General features: G+C 41.6%; 1 protein-coding gene across 2 annotated transcripts in view; it reads right to left on the bottom strand.

Moving 5' to 3' along the window:
• The window catches only part of SCP2 (sterol carrier protein 2), a 112,915-nt gene extending 91,119 nt beyond the window's left edge, over positions 1-21,796 (bottom strand). For both annotated transcript variants that reach the window (XM_079778303.1, XM_079778304.1), the window contains exons 1-3: positions 21,567-21,796; positions 6,903-6,960; positions 1,470-1,541 (exon numbers count right to left, since the gene is read on the bottom strand). In XM_079778303.1, coding sequence (XP_079634429.1) covers positions 1,470-1,541; positions 6,903-6,960; positions 21,567-21,635 — 199 coding nt within the window. In that variant the 5' untranslated portion in view covers positions 21,636-21,796. The remainder of the gene's footprint in view (positions 1-1,469; positions 1,542-6,902; positions 6,961-21,566) is intronic.
• Positions 21,797-22,063: the final 267 nt, after the last annotated feature.

Below are 22,063 nucleotides of genomic sequence, written 5' to 3'. Positions count from 1 at the left end.
TGGGCATCTTCTCTGTACCAGGTTACCTCAGTCTCAGAACACCACCCCTGTGGGGAATTGTAATGCACAATGGGGTTCCGAGTCCATGAAATCCCAGCACTCCCCCCTGAAACCAGATGCTGCCAGTACTGCCCAGCTCTCCCAGGTACCCTGGCTGAGCTCAACTGCAATAGGGGCAAAGGGGTGGAGTGGCAAAGGCCAGCTTGTGCGTCTGTGGTTTTGTTCTCCCCGCCAGCAATGGCGACTGCCAGATCTCAGCTGCCATACCTCTATCTCCATCACCACCATCCCCCCATTCCCCCACCCCACCCCTCCATCACTGGAACCAGCTGCTCAGGGAGGAATGTATCTGCCTCTCCAGTTCAACACTCACTTCCACAGGTTCTTCTGTGGCCCACTGCTAGCTCCGAGAGTGTAAGGGGAGGCAGCCAGGTTCAGAGGCTTTGTTTTCTGCCTGATAATGACATCTGCTAAATCACAGCTGCCACACCTCTGTGTTCTGTCCCTGCTCCAATCACTAGGTTCAGCCACAGCACATGCTGACCACTCAGGCAGGAATGTTGATTCTCCTCTCTGCTCTTCAGGGCTGCAGGGAGTGCACACTGCAACCTGATTCTTCTTTCCCAGACCCCCAACTCTGCTCTTCCCCCTTCTCTCCTTCCCTGCTCACTCTGAGTGGCCCACATTCTGATGTTTCAAGGCACGGATTTCTCAGATGTGTTTGTGTGTTGAATTATAGTTGTTCAAGGGAAGAGACTACAGGGACTCTGAGGCTGCCATGTTTCTGCCCTCACTTCGACAGTTGACTTTTTTCTTGTGCTTTTGTTTCACTTTTTTTTTCTCTACAATTAGTATATGTCATTTTTTATTTTTTTATTTTTTAAATATATTTTTATTGATTTCAGAGAGAGGAAGGGAAATGGAGAGATTGAAACATCAATGATGAGAGAGAATCACTGATCGTCTGTCTCCTGCACGCCCCCTACTGGGGATCGAACCCGCAACCCAGGCATATGCCCTTGACTGGAATCGAACCTGGGACCTTTCAGTTTGCGGGCCGATGCTCTATCCACTGAGCCAAACCAGCTAGGGCAGTATATATCATTTTTTAATCAGAAAAGGTTTAATGAAAATTTTTTATCAAATAAAAAACAATAAATGCAAATTTCAAGACAATAAGGAACAAAAATATATCTTCTGAACAGTAATTATCTTTATATGGTAGAACTATAGATAATTTTTTTCATTTTTAAAGATAAATTTCTTTTCATTTATCTATTTTGACAATATAATAATGGCAAAAAATACATGTTAAATTAAGCTGACACATAAGAGAAATCTAGGAATGATAGGTAAAACTCTGAATTCTGAGTTTTGAAAGTTAAAATTCATAAATGTCCTTGCATTATTTATGTGGTTGCTGCTAGATTTAGGTGAATAATTTTTATAATATATAGTTTACCACGTACCATAAACGTAGCCAATGCATGCCTGTTCCACTGCTGAGTAAGGAATCTGTGCATCAGCCAAAGCCTTCTGACCTATAAAAACAGAAGGGTTTCATCAAATAGTGCTTTAAGTATTTGCTTTAGGTGAGTAAAAATTAAGTTTAGGTTTTTCCCAGAGTAGTAAATTTATCTCCATATAGCCTATTTTAAATTCAAATGACAAATCCTTCACCAAATCATTTCAGATCTCTTCTTTCTCTAAGCTACTGCATCACTTTTTCACATCTTCTTTTTAAAAAATATTTTTATTGATTTCAGAGAGGAAATGAGAGGGAGAGAGAGTCATTGATCAGCTGCCTTCTGCACAACCCCCACTGGACTAAACCGGGAATCAGACCGGGAATTGAACTGTGACCTTCTGGTTCATAGGCCGGCACTTAACCAGCGAGCCACATTGACTGGGCTCACACCTACTATTTGTTATTTAACATTTTCTGTCTTAACTATATACCTAACTATAAATATATTAAATCCCAAGCATCTTAAATCTCCTTAATGGCAAGGTACTTGTCTTATTCATATCTGTGGCTCCACTGCACATCTAGTGTGCAAAATTGGATAGAATGTCAATATTGGGGATAAAGATGGATGGAAACACTCAGGTGATCATCTTACAACGTCAGGATCGAGAGATGATCTTGTCTATGGAACAAGAAATGGAGCATTAAGGATGTTATTTAAAGTTACAGAAATGATCAGTGGAGGAACTGAAAAAATACATAAAAGTAAACTGGGGAGAGCGGGAAGGCTGGGGAGTGTTGGAGAGGGGGGGAAAGAGATCAACCAAAAGACTTGTATGCATGCATATAAGCACAACCAATGGACACAAGACACTGGGGGGGTTGGATGAGGGGTAAGGGAGGCTGGGGGAAGGTCAACGGAGGAAAAAAAAGGAGATATATGTACTATTATTTGTAATACTTTAAACAATAAAAAAAAAGTAAACTGGGGAGGAGAGTGGAGGTTGAAGAGGTATGAGTTAAATCCTCATCTATCACAGTGAGAAGCAAACATATTGATAAGCGAAAAACTGAAATAAGTGTGGTAGAATAGACATTTAGAGATATAGAGATAACCACCAGGACAACTAGAGCCAAAACAGTTAAAAGAAATTGTCTCCTGAGGAGCAGGACTGGGAATCATAAGCCATTGTGTGTGTGTGTGTGTGTGTGTGTGTGTGTGTGTGTGTGTGTGTTTAACCATATGAATGTATTACTTTTGAATTTTTTTAAACTAAGAGACATATATGAGGGCATGAGGGAAGGGAAGAGGGGTAATGGGGGAATAAGGACACATATGTAACACTGTAATCAATAAAGAAATTTAAAAAAAACTAAGAGATACATAATTGATTATGGGATTGGCTTAGCAGACCAGTTATATTTTCCTGCTTAACATATGAGCAAAAAAATTAATTTTTTAGTTATAATAATGCTGGTGAGATTATATTAGGAAAGGCATTCCCATATACTGCTAGTGAGACTAATAATGTAAACAGTCTGAAAAAATAATTTGGCAAGAGTCTTAAAATGTTCATAATCACTGTTCCAATTAGTCTACTTCCAAGCTCTGATCTCAAAAGTACCTGGAGATGAGACCAAATTTTTTTAAATAAATTTATTGATTTCAGAAAGAAAGGGAGCAGGAGAGAGAGGTAAAAACATCAATGATGAAAGAGAATCATTGATCAGCTGCCTCTTGCACACACACGCCCTGGGGATCGAGTCCACAACCCAGGCATGTGCCCTGACCAGTAATTGGAATTGAACCGTGACCTCCTGGTCAACGCTCAACCACTGAGCCAACATGGCCAGGGGAGACCAAATATTTATTTAGCAAGATGTTCACTATAATTCTAAAATATCAAAAAGTTGCAAACCTAAATGTCCAATAAAAATCATAGCATAAATATATAATGATATATGAAAAAATTAATTTTTTCAAACAATTTTAAGTAACAAGAGAAATGCTCATGATAAAATAAGTTTAAAGATTCAGAATATAAAACTATGTAGCATATGATCCCAGTAGGGAGCATGCAGGAGACAGCCGATCAGTGATTCTCATCATTGATGTTTCTATCTCTCTCTTACTCTCCCTTTCCCTCTGAAATCTGTAAGAATATATATTTTTTAAAAAGAATGTTAGGGGGTTTTACCCCAAGGTAAACTAAATGTGATTGATGTGGTCTGAAGATACATATATCTCACCTAAGACTATGTCAGATATGTGAGTAGAGTCATCCTTCACACTTCTCATTTCCCTACAAACTTAGAACCAAGGGGTATTTTGTGTGTTTTTTTAAGAGTGGAAGGGAAGCCGAAACCGGTTTGGCTCAGTGGATGGAGCGTCAGCCTGTGGACTGAAGGGTCCCAGGTTCGATTCCGGTCAAGGGCATGTGCCTTGGTTGCGGGCACATCCCCAGTGGGGGGTGTGCAGGAGGCAGCTGATAGATGTTTCTCTCTCATCGATGTTTCTAACTCTCTATCCCTCTCTCTTCCTCTCTGTAAAAAATCAATAAAATATATTTAAAAAAAAAAAAAAAAGAGTGGAAGGGAAGAGGAGAGACAGAGAGAAACATCAATGTGAAAGAAACATCAATTAGTCCCAACTGGGACTGGGGATCAAACCTGCAACCCAAGTACATGCCCTTGACCAGAATCCACGCTCTATACACTGAGCCAAACTGACTAGAGCTATGAACAAAGCTAGTTTTTAAAGTTTATTCTAGCCCTTGTAGGTGTGGCTCAGTTGGTTGAGTGTCATCCCATGCATCAAAAGGTCACTGGTTCAATTCCCGGTCAGGGCACATACCAAGGTTGTGGGTTTGATCCCCAGTCAGGGTGCATACAGTGTAAGAGGCAACCCAATGAAGTTTCTCTCTCCTTCTCCCTCTCCATTCCTTGCTCTCTAAAATCAATAAAAACGTGTGTGTTTTTAAGTTTATTCTACATAAAAGTTCCTTTTTTTTTCTTATTGATTTTAGAGAGGGAGGAAAGAAGAGAGAGAGAGGAATATTGAAGTGAGATAAATACATCGATGGGTTGCCTCCTGGGATCAAACCCTCAATCTAGGTATGTGTCCTGACCAGGAATCGAACCCACAACCTTACAGTGCACAGGAAAATGCTCCAATGAACTGAGCCAAACTGGCCAGGGCAAAGTTCCTTTATTAAATGAAGTTTTCTTTTCCTGATTATGCTTACAAAAGAAGAGAGTTTTAAGCAGTAAACAGAGTCAGTTAATCCCTACAGTTAGTTTCAAATTCCATAACTTCACCTCAACATTACCATTTTGTAATCAAAATATTATATTCACATATTACTAAAGTAACCACAAAATTTTTAACTAAATAAAAGAAATGGAACAAAAATATATACGAAGAACTGTTTAAAGCATCTCCACTTCAGAGAAAGGCAGAAGCTATTTGGAGACATATGTCAAGAAAATAGCCCTAGCTGGTATTGCTCAGTGGATAGAGCATTGGCCTGTGTACCAAAAGGTCGTGGGTTTGATTCCCGGTCAAAGGCACGTACTTGGGTTTCAGGTTCAATCCCTAGCCCTGGTCAGGGGCACGTACAGGAGGCAACCAATTGACATCTCTCTCACATAGATATTTCTCTCTCCCCTTTGTTTCTCTCCCCCTCCCTCCTTCCTTTCCACTCTCTCTGAAAAGCAATGGGAAAAATATCCTCAGGTGAGGATTAACAAACCAAAAAAAAAGTGAGAGAGAGAAAGAAAATATTTAATAACATTGCCCTGGCCAGTGTAGTTTGGTTGGTTGGAGCATCGTCTTGTACACCAAGAGGTGGTGGGTTCAATTCCTGGTCAGGGCACATACCCAGGTTGTGGGTTCGATCCCCAGGCAGGAGGTAACCAATCAATGTTTCTCTCTCTTCCTTCCTCTCTCTAAAATCAATTAAAAAATAAAATAAAAAGAGAATGTTTAGCAACATAAAAGATAAATATTAAATGAACAATGTCCACCCAGAGAATCAACATCAATTAATTAATCCTCATGAACCTTCCTTTTGGGAGCAGAGATGCTCTGATTTCATGTGTAGTAATATCTAAATACTGAGTTAAATGATAGAGCTGAAACAAAATCCCAATATATGGACTGTAGGCACTATTGGATTATCTAATGAATAACCTCAGTAATTCTTTTTTTTATATAATATATTTTATTGATTTTTTTTACAGAGAGTAAGGGAGAGAGTTAGAAATATCGATCAGCTGCCTCTTGCACAACCCCTACTGGGAATGTGCCCGCAACCAAGGTACCTGTCCTTGACCAGAATCGAACTTGGGACCCTTCAGTCCACATGGTGATGCTCTACCCACTGAGCCAAACCGGTTAGGGCCGCAGTCATTCTTTTTGGGTTGCATTGCAACAAGCTAGCAGGATCAGGATGCGTCTGGAGACTTCCCAGGAGGAGGACTTACCTAACAACTTCATGGGGCCAAGGAGCTACCAAAGTTTCCCTTGCTGGGAAGCTGGTGTTTTGCAGCAGTCCCAACAACTGACACCTAACTTAGACTGCATGGCTCTGACTCTAAACATTTCTTTCTACCATGAAAAGAAGCTACTGTGCTTGTCCTCCTTTTTTAAAGAGAGAACAACGAATTCAGATCGATAGTCCAGCTAGCAGCAGCCTAGCCCAAGCACGTGCCTCTGAAGACTGCTTAGAGCAGCGGTCGCCAACCTTTTGGACCTCACGGGACACCAGTGGCCCACGGACCACTGGTTGGCAACTGCTGCTCCAAAGGTTTCCTTAAACCATCAGTTGCCATCCTTTCGGACCTCACGGACCACGGGTTGGCGACTGCTGGCTTAGAGAACATAGACCCACACACTATGGACCCTTCTCTCTCTGAGTTCCAGCTCACTCACCAGTATGCATCCAAGTTCTTTGCTTAATACTCACTAGAATAAACAATAACAAATTGCATCACCTCATTTAGTCACACAATAGCCTAGTGATAGAAAAAGAATTCTCTACGTTGGCTCAGTCAAGCAAAGAGAGGAAAGCCACCATACAGGTATTTAATACATTTTGAATGTGATTATCCCTTTTCTAGAAAAGGAAGACACTAATTTTGTTATATCTCCTAGAATTAAGTTATCCCTTTTAATGACTCTACCTTTCTCTTCCACAGAGCCCTTTGCTGTCCTAACAAACAGCACATACATCACTGCCACTGTCTGATCTGGCTATCAGCTAAGAATGTCCAAGCTTTTTTGCCTTCCTCCTCCAGAAAGCCACTAGGCAACTGCTTGTATAGGTTTTTCTCCCTTGACCAGGCTTCCTTTTATGGTGGCAAGGCTACTCCACAATCAAGACAGATCAGACAATAAACTATAATGCTCAAAGGTCTAAATGTTCTATATTACCTGCTTCTTTTGCCAAGTCAGGATAGTCTCTTGAATTCTCAAGTCCAGGCTTCATAAACTAGAAATATAGAGGGAGATAACAAACAGAAGCAAGTTTAGATTTCTTCACAACAGAACATCACAGAAATGCATTCATTCAAATAAAAACAGAATGAACACCTAGCATTTCCTTGATTCTGAGAATAAATAATATACAGTCCTTACCCTCAAGGAGATTCCAGCCTAATGAAAAATAGGAAATTACACTACAGTGTCATAAGTACAGAATGATTTGGGAGAGACAACTACCCAGCATCAGAGGGAGGATTAGAAAGACTTCCCAGAAGAACTGACATTTAAATGTCTTTAAGGGTAACAGCCCAGTGAGAGAAAAGGAAATCCTAGAGCAAAGGCCTAGAAGTGAGAGAATGTGGCTCAATCCAAGTACTGCAAAAAATTTTTATATTGCAGAGGTTGAAGCGCAAGATGGGAAGTGATAGGGATAGAAAAGTAACTTAGGACCAAATGATAACTACTAACATTTACTGGGAACTTATTGGGTTATGAATTGTGCTAAGCACTTTACATCTATTCACTCACTTGGTCCTCACAATAACACTAAGAGGTAGACTGTAGAGAGCGCCTGGGAAGGCACATGAGCATTTCTTTAATTATTGTCAGCTGAATTCAGTGGCATTGGCAAAGCCATGTCCTGGAAACACACTTTGCCAGAGGCAGGAGTGTTGTCAGCTTGACAGTCAGCCCAGGTGCCAGGGGTTGGGTTTTGTTATTTAAATCCAGCCAAGAAAAGGGCTAGGAAAAAGATGGCGACCGGCAGGAAGGTAGGGAGAGAGAGAGTGTGAGTGAGGAACCCATAGAGGAGAGTGTAGATGTGTGTGGTGTGTGTGTGTGTATGAGATAGGGTCAGTTAGATTCTGCAGGTCTTCCAAGGGGCTCCCGAACAGGGCAGCCCTAGACGGCGGAGCCCCACGCACAAAGCGGACACTTCTCGGCGGCTGGTGCGGACGCAGAGACCACACCATCTTGAGAAACAGAGCTGCCTGAGACTCGGATCCTGGCTTCTGACACAAACCAGGACCCTGCAGCCACTGGGGACAGAGAACTGCTATCACAGCTTCAGACAAACAAACAACAAGAATCCAGACTTCCCGGCAGATTTCCGTGAGTCAAAGAGCCTATCCCCCTCCTCGCAGGCGCTGATAGCGCCATAGTAACTGATAGACCCGCCCCTCCCCCAAGCTGCTGAGCGCCCACAGGCGCGCGGAAAGCGCCATAGTAACTGATAGACGCGCCCAAGCTGCTCACAGGCGCGCGCACAGACAGCGCCATAGTAACTGATAGACCCGCCCCTGGCCCAAGCTGCCGAGCTCTGCGCAGGGACACGCTCCCTCTTAGGGAATTTGGCGCGCGCTCGCGCACGGGACAGAAGCAGCTCCCCGTCGGGGAAATCTGTCAGTGCTCACAGAGGGCTCCCCTTCGGGGAATTTGGGGGAATTTGGCTCGCGGGTCACAGCTCCCCCTTCGGAGATTCTTAAGAGCGTGCACAGAGGGGCTTCCCTTTGGGGAATTTGGCGCGCAGGACGGACTCCGCCCCCCTTCTGGGACTTTGGGAGAGTGCACTGAGCCGGCTCACCTTCAGGTTTTTAAGAATGTGCGCTCTAGCCGGTTTGGCTCAGTAGAGAGAGCACACACAGGACGCAGCTCCACTTCAGGGAATTTGGCACGCCGGACACAGCTGCCTGGGATCCCTGACTCACAGCGCATTCACACTAAGAGCCAGCGACCCCAATTGTTGGTGCGTGCACACACAGGGACCCTGATTCTCAACGAGAAACCGCACAAGGCAACAGAGACTTTGACACTTGAGTCTTGGTGCAGACACAGGGAAACTCTGACTCCTGGCACATGCTAAGGATCTCATTCTCGGCACATACCAACAGTGTGGTGCAGACAGGGCCCCTGATTCTAAATGTGCACACGAGACCACACGGAACACTGGGGACACTGATCCTGGGCAAGTCTGGTTCCCACCAACCAAAGACAGCCACACGTCCTAGTGTCAGAGCACTTCAGTGAAACTAGGGTGGAGCGAAGTCCCCACAGCACACGGCCCAGGTCCACGCAAACAGAAGCTTGAGCTTTCTGGTAATAGCCAGAATGGGGAAACGAAATAACTCACAGAGGAAAGAAAATGTGGAGTCGCCAAGAAAGGAAATTAGTGAAAATGAAGCTTGCAACATGACCGAAAAGGAGTTCAGAGTAATGGTCATGGAATTTATACATCGGATGGATGAGAAAATCAACAACCTATGCAAGAATCAGGAAGAAATGAAAAGTGATATAGCTACAATCAAAAACACCATGGAAAGTTTCAACAGTAGATTACAAGAAGCAGAGGACCGAATTAGTGAGTTAGAAGATCAGGTACAGAAACAAGCTCAAGCTGAACAGCAATTGGAGAAAAAAATTAAAAAGCAGGAGGAAAGCCTAAGGGAGCTTCGGGACAACATGAAACGAAGTAACATGCGTATAATAGGGCTGCCAGAAGGACAAGAAGAGCAGCAGGGATTAGAAAATCTATTTGAAGAAATAATGACAGAAAACTTCCCGGATATGGGAAAGATAAAAGTTATGCAAGTAAAGAGAGTCCCAAGCAGGATCAACCCCAAAAGACCCACACCAAGACATGTCATAATTTCAATGGCAAATATAAATGATAAAGAGAGAATCCTAAAGGCGGCAAGAGAGAGACAGAGAGTTACCTACAAAGGAACACCCATCAGATTGTCAAATGATTACTCATCAGAAACACAACAAGCTAGAAGTGAATGGAAGGAGGTATACAAAGTGTTGCAAAGCAAAGGACTGAATCCAAGAATACTATATCCAGCAAGACTATCAATCAAAATTGAAGGGGAAATCAGGAGCTTTGCAGACAAAAAAAGCCTCAGGGAGTTTATCACCACCAAACCAGCAATGCAAGAATTGCTAAAGGGAATACTGTAAAAAGAAGAAATAAACAGGTAAGAAGGAATACAGACACAAAAATAGATATGACTGCAAACAAATACCTTTCAGTAATAACTTTAAATGTAAACGGACTAAATGCTCCAATCAAAAGACATCGAGTAGCTGAATGGATAAAAAAACACGACCCATATATATGCTGTCTACAAGAGACCCACCTCAGAACAAGAGACTCACACAGATTGAAAGTGAAGGGATGGAAAAATATCTTTCAGGCAAATGGAAATGAAAAAAAAGCTGGGGTAGCAATACTTATATCTGACAAAATAGACCTCAAAGTAAATGCCATAACAAGAGATAAGGAAGGCCACTTCATAATACTAAAGGGAGAAATCCAACAAGAAGAAATAATTCTGGTAAACATATACGCTCCCAATATAGGAGCACCCAAATACATAAAAAAACTCCTGGAGGATATCAAGGGAGAGATTAATAGCAACACAATCATAGTAGGAGACTTTAATACCCCACTATCACCACTGGACAAATCCTCTAAACAAAAAATCAGCAAAGAAACAGCAATCCTAAATGACTCACTAGACCAGATGGAATTAATTGACATCTTCAGAACATTTCACCCCAAAGCCACAGAATATACATTCTTCTCAAGTGCACATGGGTCATTTTCAAAGATAGACCATATGCTGGGTCACAGGCAAAGTCTCTTCAAATTCAAGAAGATAGAAATTATATCAAGTATCTTCTCAGATCACAGTGGCATAAAACTGGAAATCAACTACAATAAATACAATCCAAAGAAATCAAACACATGGAGACTAAACAGCATGCTATTAAACAAGGACTGGGTCACCAGAGAGATCAAGGAAGAAATAAAAAACATCATGGCAACAAATGACAATGAAAACACAACAATCCAAAATCTATGGGACACAGCGAAAGCAGTCTTGAGAGGGAAGTTCATAGCTCTACAGGCCTATTGCAAAAAACAAGAAACAATGGTAATAAATTACTTAACCCTACAACTCAAAGAGCTAGAAAAAGAGCAGCAAGAAAAGCCCAGTGTAACCAGAAGGAAGGAAATAACAAAGATCAGAGCGGAGATAAATGACATAGAGACCAAAGAAACAATACATAAGATCAACAAAACCAAGAGCTGGTTCTTTGAAAGGATAAACAAGATTGATGGACCTCTAGCCAGGCTCACCAAGAAGCAAAGAGAGAGGACCCAAATAAACAAAATCAGAAATGAAAGAGGTGAAATAACAACAGACCCCACTGAGATACAAAGGATTGTTACAAAATACTACGAACAACTCTATTCCAACAAACTGGACAATCTGGAGGAAATGGACATATTCCTAGAAAAATATAACCTTCCAAAAATCAATCAAGAAGAATCTAAACAGCTCAATAGGCCAATAACTATGGACGAAATTGAAGCAGTCATCAAAAAGCTTCCGGCAAACAAAAGCCCGGGGCCTGATGGCTTCACAGGAGAGTTTTACCAAACATTCAAGGAAGAACTAAAACCTATCCTCCTCAGACTATTCCAAAAAATTCAAGTGGAAGGAACACTTCCAAGCTCCTTCTATGAAGCCAGCATCACCCTAATACCAAAACCAGATAAAGACAACACAATGAAAGAGAATTACAGACCAATATCCCTCATGAACATAGATGCAAAAATCCTCAACAAAATTCTAGCAAATCGGCTCCAGCAGTACATCAGAAAGATCATACACCATGACCAAGTAGGATTTATCCCAGGAATGCAAGGATGGTACAATATCCGCAAATCAATAAACGTGATACATCACATAAACAAATTGAAAGATAAAAATCACATAGTCATATCAATTGATGCAGAAAAAGCATTTGACAAAATCCAACACCCTTTCTTGATAAAAACTCTCAACAAGGTGGGAATAGATGGCTCATACCTCAACATAATAAAAGCTATATATGATAAACCCACAGCAAACATCATACTCAATGGACAAAAACTAAAAACATTTCCCCTAAGAACAGGAACAAGACAGGGATGCCCACTCTCACCACTCCTGTTTGACATAGTACTGGAAGTATTAGCCATTGCAATTAGACAAGAAGAAGAAATAAAAGGCATCCAAATTGGAAAAGAACAAGTAAATCTGTCTTTATTTGCAGACGACATGATATTGTACATAAAAAATCCGAAAGACTCCGTCAAAAAACTAATAGACTTAATAAATGAATTCGGCAATGTAGCAGGATACAAAATTAACGCCAAGAAATCTATGGCCTTTCTATACACCAATAGTGAACTTACAGACAGAGAGACTAAAAAGGCAATCCCATTTACCATCGCGCCAAAAAAATTAAGATACCTAGGAATAAACTTAACTAAGGAGGTAAAAGAACTATACACGGAAAACTACAGGACACTGAAAAAAGAGATAGAGGAAGACGTAAACAGATGGAAGAACATACCATGTTCATGGATTGGTAGAATCAACATCATTAAAATGTCCATACTACCCAAAGCAATCTATAGATTCAATGCACTCCCCATTAAAATACCAACGGCATATTTCACAGACCTTGAAAGAACTCTCCAAAAATTCATCTGGAATAAAAAAAGACCCCGAATAGCCACAGCAATCCTGAGAAAGAAGAATAAAGTAGGAGGGATCTCAATACCAGATTTCAAGCTGTATTACAAAGCCACTGTTCTCAAAACAGCCTGGTACTGGCACAAGAACAGACATATAGATCAATGGAACAGAATAGAGAATCCAGATATTGACCCAAACCACTATGCTCAATTAATATTTGACAAAGGAGGCATGAACATACAATGGAATAAAGACAGTCTCTTCAATAAATGGTGTTGGGAAAATTGGACAGATACATGCAAAAAAATGAAGCTTGATCACCAACTTACGCCATACACAAAAATAAACTCAAAATGGATACAGGACTTAAACATAAGACGGGAAACCATAAAAATACTAGAGCAATCCACAGGCAGCAAAATGTCAGACATATGCCAAAAGAAATTCTTCACTGACACTGCCCCTAGGGCAATGGAAGCTAAAGAGAAAATTAACAAATGGGACTACATCAAAATAAAAAGCTTTTTCACAGCAAAAGAAACCATCAACAAAACAACAAGAAGGCCCACTGCATGGGAGAACATATTTGCAAATGGCATCACTGATAAAGGTTTAATCTCCAACATCTACAGGCAGCTTATACAACTTAATAAAAGGAAGATAAATGATCCAATAAAAAAATGGGCAACAGACCTAAATAGAATCTTTTCAAAAGAAGACAGAAGGAAGGCCAAGAGACACATGAAAACATGCTCAACGTCACTAATTATCCGAGAGATGCAAATCAAAACAACAATGCGGTACCATCTCACACCTGTCAGAATGGCTATCATCAACAAATCAACAAACGACAAGTGTTGGCGAGGATGCGGAGAAAAAGGAACCCTCGTGCACTGCTGGTGGGATTGCAGACTGGTGCAGCCACTGTGGAGAACAGTATGGAGTTTCCTCAAAAAACTGAAAATGGAACTCCCATTTGACCCAGTAATCCCACTCCTGGGAATATATCCGAAGAAACTAGAAACACCAATTAGAAAGGATATATGCACCCCTATGTTCATAGCAGCGCAATTCACCATAGCTAAGATTTGGAAACAGCCTAGGTGCCCGTCAGCAGATGACTGGATCAGAAAACTGTGGTACATCTACACAAAGGAATACTATGCTGCCATAAAAAAGAAGGAATTCTCATCATTTGCAGCAACCTGGGAGGAATTGGAGAACATTATGTTAAGTGAAATAAGTCAGTCAATGAAAGAAAAATACCACATGATCTCACTCATTTATGGATAATAAAGAACATTATAAACTTGAACAAAAAGATAGATACAGAGACAGTAAAGCATCAAACAGACTGTCAAATTACAAGGGGAAGGTTAGGGAGAGGTGGGGGAGATAAGAGATCAATCAAAGGACTTGTATGCATGCATATAAGCATAACCAATGGATGCAAAACTCTGGGGGGTGGGGGCATATATGGGAGTGGGGTGTGGGGAGGGCAATGGTAAGATATGTACACATATAATACCTTAATAAAAAAAATTGGGAAAAAAAATGAAAAAAAAAAATAAATAAATAAATAAATAAATCCAGCCAAGCACCAGGAACTAATATGACTCAGGCCCACCCAAGAATGCGCATAATCTCCTTTGTCTTGACTCTTAGTAAAACTTCCTGGGTTTTGCTGCATAAAATAAACACAATGTATTGGCTCTGGATCCCTGTCTCTCCATCAGAGGACAGTGATCCCACCTGGCCCCAGCTTTTTCCTTCCATCTCTGTGTCTGTCTCTTTCTTTCATTTTCTCAATCCCCAGAAGCCCCTACTCAGGAACCAGAATGCTCTCTAGCGGGCTGGACGCTAGAGAAAGGTAATATACAAGGTATCCATGTAAGTAAAATTGATGATGAAAAAAAAAATTAATAACTGTATTTTACTTATATACATATATTTTAAATGTTATGAAGGTTTTGGCCTCTAAGAAGGGCAAAATAAAGTAACAATATATTTCTTAAATACAGCCAAATTTTTCAGCAACGGAAATCTAAAAGACCAAAAGCACCTAGTCACCTGCATTTTAAATAGGCTGGAGGTGAGGCAGCATTTGCGCCTTGTGAATCAGACATATAAGTTTACTAAATTTACTTGCTTTGCCTTTTTAATAAAGATACCTACTTTAATTACTTTATAAATTAGCTTTTTAAATTATAATCAAGGTTTCATTTAATTTCAGCTAAATAAAAAGCCAGTATTTTTATAAACAATTAAATTCTAATAAAGCCCTCTGAAAGTTACTGGGACTACCCATGATCCCGCTATATATGCAAATAAGCCTAAAGGGATAATCTTTAAAAGTATAATTCTAAGCTTAATAAAAAGGAGAAATTTAAAAACTTTGAAATCTCTTCTGCTAATATTTACAAGGTAAACTAAAAATTGTTGTTAAAATACTAAATCTGACAATAATTACAGTCACCATAAATAAAAAATCACTTGAAATATATGGCTTTGCGGCAGTATTTGTTAAAATCTCAAAAAGCAACCATGTGGCCTAAAAATTACTCTGGAAGGAAATTTAAAAAAAGAGGTTTCCTTCAAAGGTCTAACTGTAATTTAAAATCTATATGTTAGGCCTTGAGAAGAAAAGTAAGTAATTTGAGTTTTTGCCTCCCTGACAAAGCTTATGTAAAGTTACTCAAAGACTAATAGCAGAAATTTAATTAATGTCATTTACTGTCCATAACCTAGGACAGTGGTTGGCAAACTCATTAGTCAACAGAGCCAAATATCAACAGTACAACGATTGACATTTCTTTTGTGAGCCAAATTTTTTAAACTTAAACTTCTTCTAACACCACTTCTTCAAAATAGACTCGCCCAGGCCATGGTATTTTGTGGAAGAGCCACACTCAAGGGGCCAAAGAGCCGCATGTGGCTCGCGAGCCATGGTTTGCCGACCACTGACCTAGGACAAGTAAAGTTAAAAAAATAAACCTTATTTCAGATTGATTTAAATTGGCTAATTAAATTAAATGAATATTCATAAAAACACCAGCCTACGTTCAGGGAATGGTATTAGCTGCCACATTAAAAGAGATGTTATACTTCAGGCATTAACCATTTTTTCCAGTTCTGGAAAGGCTGTATCTACTGCAGCAGGGGAGTAAAGGTCCTTCAAACCCCTTATATTTCGGCACAATGGGGAGAAATACAAGCTCTTATTTATGCCTTGACAGATTTTGCTACGGAGCCCATCAACCTATAGTGATAGTGTTTATGTGGTAAGTATGGCCAAAATTATTGAAACAGCTACTATAGGGCACACTAATTTAAAGGAACTCTTTCATTTATTTTTCAGCCTTCAAAAGGTTGTTTGAGAAGGACAATTTCCATGTTTTATTGACCATATTAGATCCCATTCTGGCCTTCCAGGTCCCTTGGCTGCAGGTAATGAGGAAGTAGATTGCCTCGTTGCCTCAATAGAGGAGGTCACTCCATTTTCCATGGCACAGGCCTCACATGCCCTGCATCATCAAAATGCCTCTGCCTTGCGCAAGGAACTCCATATTTCATATTTACCAAGAGCAGGCTTGCCAAGTGTCAAGCAATGCCCTCAGTGTGTTATCCACCTCCCTGTGCCAGCATTAGGGGTAAATCCTCAAGGCCTTAAACCTAATCAAATCTGGCAAATGGATGTCACTCAATAGTGGAAAGAGCCAATCATACTCTTAAAATGCAATTACTAAAACAAAAGGGGGAGACGGATGTTATGTGTCACCTCAAAACAAACTCAGTCGTGCTCTTTATACTTCAAATTTTTTGAATTGCGATGCAGAGGGTCGTACAGCAGCCGAAAGGCATCAGGCCTCCTGTATAATAGCCTCTGCCGAGTTGGCCCGGTGGAAGGATGCACAAACCAGACAAGGGTTTTACCAGATTCAGTAATAATGTGGGGAAGAGGTTGTGTTTTGTATCTTTCCAGAAGGAGCAGTTCAGCCAATTTGGGTGCCAGAGCATTACATGCGTAACCACAATGGACCCAGAGAAGCTCCTTATCCCTTTGTTCAAAAGACTGAGAGTCGCCCCGATGACAGCAAAGCAGAAAAGGAAGATGATGAAGGCTACACAAGGGACTGAGGTGCTAACATGGGTTCATCTGAAGAAGTTGACGACTGGAGTCCAGCAGATAGTAGAAAAGCAAGAAGTGGAAGCTACTTCCTCAACCATGTTTCTGGCTATGCTAGCATTGGTTAGCTGCCAGTCTTCTGTAAAGTCTTGCGCAGCCAAGTCCGAGGACTCTGAATAAATATACACCAGCAGCAAAAGAAAGTTTCATTTAGTAGCTAAAAATGTTAACATATCTGTAGTTTTATTTCTCTCTTATTGATGTGTTGCATTGGCATTGTTTTGTTATTATTTTAATAGCCAGAGTTTTGCTCTTTTTTTTTAAAATATATTTTATTGATTTTTTACAGAGAGGAAGAGAGAGGGATAGAGAGTTAGAAACATCGATGAGAGAGAAACATCGATCAGCTGCCTCTTGCACACCCCCTACTGGGGATGTGCCCGCAACCAAGGTACATGCCCTTGACCGGAATCGAACCTGGGACCTTTGAGTCCGCAGGCCGACGCTCTATCCACTGAGCCAAACCGGTTTCGGCCAGAGTTTTGCTCTTGACGTTCAAGTTTTAAAATGATAACATTTATGTAATTTGGTTTTTGCATTGGCATTGTTTGCAATTGTTTTAATATCAGAGCTTTGTTCTTTATGTTTAAGTTTTACTTTTATTATAGTACCTTAAAAACAAAAAGAGGGTGAGATGTAGATAGCACAGGGAAGGCACATTTCTTTAATTATTGTCAGCTGAATCCAGTGGCATTGGCAAAGCCAATTCCTGGAAACATGCTTTGCCAGAGGCAGGAGTGTTGTCAGCTTGATCTTCAGCCCAGGTGCCAGGGGGTGGGTTTTGTTATTTAAATCGAGCCAAGCACCAGGAACTAATACGACTCAGGCCCACCCAAGAATGCGCATAATCTCCTTTGTCTTGACTTTTAGTAAAAATTCCTGGGTTTTGCTGTATAAAATAAACACTGTATTGGCTCTGGGTCCCTGTCTCTCCATCAGAGGACAGTGGTCCCACCTGGCCCCAGCTTTTTCCTTCCATCTCTGTGTCTATCTCTTTATTTCATTTTCTCAATCCCCAGCAGCTCTCTAGCCATGCTGGACACAGAAAAGAGAGAAATAGTCACAGTAGATACTATTATTATCATCACCATTTTACCATTAAAAAAAACTAGAGCACAGAGACATTAAGCAACATTAAGGACACACAACTAATATGTAGTGGAGCTGAAACTTCAATAGTCTGGCTGTAGAGTCAACCAACAAGGGACCTTATAGGTGTTTGGGTTTTATCCTGAAGACAACAGGTTTTTTATTTTACTTTATTTTTTTTTAAATATTTTTTCATTGATTTCAGAGAGCAAGAGAGAAGGAGAAAAAAATAGAAATATCGATGATGACAGAGATTTATTGATTGGCTCCTGCCTGCATGCCCAACACTAGGGATGGAGCCTGCAACCCGGCATATGCCCTCACCAGGAACTGAACTGTGACCTCCTGGTGTATTGGTCGACACTCAACCTTTGAGCCATACCAGCCAGGCTACAGTAGATTTTTTAAAAGAGACTGGAATAAAATAATGAGATACTACTACACACCTGTTACAATGGCCAAAATCCAAACAGTGACAACATAAAATGCTGACATGAATGTGGAGCAATAAGAACTCTCACTCATTACTGGTGGGAATGCAAAATGGCACAGCCACTTTGGAAAATATTTTGGCAGTTTCTTACAAAAGTAAACGTTCTCTTACTACATAATCCAGCAATTGCACTCCTTGTTATTTACCCAAATGAGTTGAAACCTTATGTCCAATCAAAAACCTGCACATGGATGTTTATAGTAGCTTTATAATTGCCAAAACCTAGAAGCAAACAACTTAGTGGGTGAATGGATAAGTAAACTGGAACATTCAGGCAATGGCATATTATTCCATGCTAAAATGATATGAGCTGCCAACCCACAAAAAGACATGATGTAAATGAATATTACTAAGTAAAGAAGCTAATCTGAAAAGGCTACATACTGTGTGATTCCAACTATATGATATTCTGGAAAAGGCAAAACTAGGGAGACAGTGGTTGTCAGGGGTTAAAGGGAGGGAGGGAAGACCAGGCAGAGCACAGAGGATTTTTAGGGCAGTGAAACTATTCTGTATGATACTATAATGGACACATATTTGTCCACATTCATAGAATGTACAACACTAAGAGTGACACTGATGTAAACTGAGAGACTTTGAGTGATAATGATGTGTCAATAGAGGTTTATCAGTTGTAACAAAGGTACCACTCTGGTGCAGATTACTGATAGTGGATGAGGCTGTGCATGTGTGGAACAGAGAGTATATGGGAACTCTGGGTACTTTTGGTTCAATTTTGCTGTGAACCTAAAACTGCTTTGAAAAATAAAGCCCTATTTTTTAAAAAAAGAAGGGAGACTGGGATGAGAAAACTTGAATTTTAGATCATTCTACATGCAATGTGGAAAATAATAAAGGGAGCAAGGCTGGAGGCAATGAGACCAAATGGCATGATTCTGAAATAGTCCAAGTAAGAGTTGACTAACATAGCAGCACAGAGGAGGAAAAGAAGTAGATAGCCTTAAGAAACACAAGAAAGTAAAATCTACCAAACTTGTGACTGATTAGATAAAGTGGTTTGCTAGTCATTGTTTGTGATAAAGAAAGATGACTTTTAAAATTTTCTGACTGAAAACCACAATAAAATACATATTATAACACAACCCAGCATACACATACAGTTTGTCCTTGGTACCCATAGGGATTGGTTCTGGAACATCACATACATACACACACACACACACACACACACACACACACACACACACAGATACCAAAATCCACAGATGCTCAAGTCACATACATTAAATAGTATTGTATTTGCATATAACCTACACATATCCTCCTGTGTACTTTAAATCATCTCTAGATTATTTATAATACCTAATCTATATATATAAAAGCCTAAGCAACCAAACGACCAAACTACTGGTCACTCTGACACGCACTAACCACCTTGCCTCCAACCTTGCTCCCATTATTATTTTTCATATTGCATGTAGAATGACCTCCCACAGCCAACCTCCCGCGGTCCCTCCCCCCCCAGCTGGCCAACCTCCCATGGTTCCTCACCCCACCCCACCCCCCGGCCTGGCTGGCCCCGATTAGGACTGGGCAAGACAGCCCTGATTGGCCCGATCACCAGCCAGGCTGAGGGACCCCACCTGTGCACGAATTCGTGCACCAGGCCTCTAGTACAATATAATGCTATTTAAACAGTTGTTTGTTGTTTTGTTTAGGGAAAAATGGCAAGAAAAAAGTCTGTACATGCCCAGTACAGATACATGCTCTGCAACCATCATAGGCCTAACTACATAGTGCACATCAACTACAACATTTTTGGGAGAATATTTTTTTATATATTTTATTGATTTTTTACAGAGAGGAAGGGAGAGGGATAGAGAGTTAGAAACATCGATAAGAGAGAAACATCGATCAGCTGCCTCCTGCACACTTCCTACTGGGGATGTGGCTGCAACCAAGGTACATGCCCTTGACTGGAATCAAACCTGGGACCCTTGAGTCCGCAGGCCGACGCCCTATCCACTGAGCCAAACCGGTTTCAGCTGTGCACACCTTTTTTATACCATGGAATACTATGCAGCAGTAAAAAAAAAAAAAAAGAAGGATCTCTTTCCCTATGACATACCATGGCAGGACTTGAAGAATATTATGCTAAGCAAAATAAGCCAGTCAGAGAAAGTTGAATATCACATGATCTCCTTCATATGTGGAAGCTAATGAACAAAATAGATGCAGAGACAGAAGCATTGAACAGACTGTGGAATCTCAGAGGGAAGGCTGGGGAGGGTGGGTGAGTGGGAAGTGATCAACCAAAGACCTTGTATGCATATATGCATAACCCATGGACACAGACAATAGGGTGGTAAAGCCTGGGGTAGGGGGTGGGGGTCGGGGGGTGGGCTAGAAGGGGTCAATGGGGGGGGGGAGGGACATATTTAATACCTTCAACAATAAAGATTTAATTTTTTAAAATGTCCCTGAGAAGGAATCCAACAGGGAGTAAGTACATCAGTCCCCTCTTATCCTTGGAGGATCTGCTCTGAGACCCTCTGTGGGTCTCTGAGACCACAAATAGTACCTAGCCCTAAAAATACTGTTTATTTCCCTATATATACATATCCATGATAAAGTTTAATTTATAAATTAGGCACAATAGCTAATAATAAAATAAAAATTATAACAATATACTGTAATAAAAGTTATGTGGATGTGCACTCCCGTGCGCGCGCTCTCTCTCTCTCTCTCTCTCTCTCTCTCTCTCTCTCTCTCTCTCTCTCACATAACCAAGATGGCTAAGTGCATGGCTGCTAAGTGACTAGGTGGGTAGTGCAATTTAGAACTTAGGAATTGTTTATTTGGGGGTTTTTCCAGTGGCTGACTGCAGCTAACGGAAACCGCGGATAAGGGGGGACTACTGTATTCCTAGGAGTGCAGAGCAGGCGGCATTCACCATCCGCTTCCCTTTGGGGAGTGAGCCGTGGACCTTGCCTCCTCGGAAGGTCCACTCGGAGTCCAAGGAGACGCGGACTGGAGATTGTCTTGCTGTGTCCCTCACAAACTCCGTCGCGGGGATGAAACAGAATGAGGGAGAGGAAATGGGTGCATGAAACACCGGGAGACCCTGCAATCCCTCAGGCTCTCCATCATCACCCACGCCAACTGCCACTCGGATGCCCCGAGGGCCGATGTCCCCAGGCGGTGGGTTGGAGGACGGACCCACGGACCGTGTCAGGCCCTGACCCGCGCCCCGCGCCTCCCCGTCCCCCGGGTCGGGTCTCCTCCGGGCTCCCCTGCCCTCACCCGGACAGAGCGGAGCCGGGAGCCCGCCTCCCGGACGGCCGCTCCGTTACCTTGGTCATCCCAACTCCCACCACGAACACCCGGCGCAGGGGCCGAGGCCGCAAGGAGGCGATAGTCATGGCTCCAATTAGGCGGTCCTGTCGGCGGACAGACACGGTGCAGCGCAGCGGGGTGCTGTCAGACGGAAGCGGCAGGGGAACCCCAGCTACTCAGGGTTTAAGTTTCAGGGGGGCGGGAGGCTGAGATGGAGGAAGAGGGGAGGGGTGACACTGGGCACCTGCGCCTGCGCGGAGGCTCGGCTGCGCGCGCAGCTTTGGGGGCGGGAGTGTTACTAGCAAACCCCACCCCTTCCTTTTTTTTTATTGTAGGTTTATTAAAGCCAGGTGGGGGACAGTGAACTGCATGGATGAACCCGGAGAGTATTATGCTAAGCGAAATAAGCCAAATCAGAGGAAGACAAGTATCACAGGATCTCACACATATGTGGAATCTACTGAACAAAATGAACTGATGAACAAAATAGATCTAGAGACATAGAGGCATGGAA

This window comes from Cnephaeus nilssonii, assembly GCF_951640355.1.
Source record: "Cnephaeus nilssonii genome assembly, chromosome: 7".
Classification (NCBI taxonomy): Eukaryota; Metazoa; Chordata; class Mammalia; order Chiroptera; family Vespertilionidae; genus Cnephaeus; species Cnephaeus nilssonii.
This window is presented reverse-complemented; position numbering and strand designations above follow the sequence as displayed.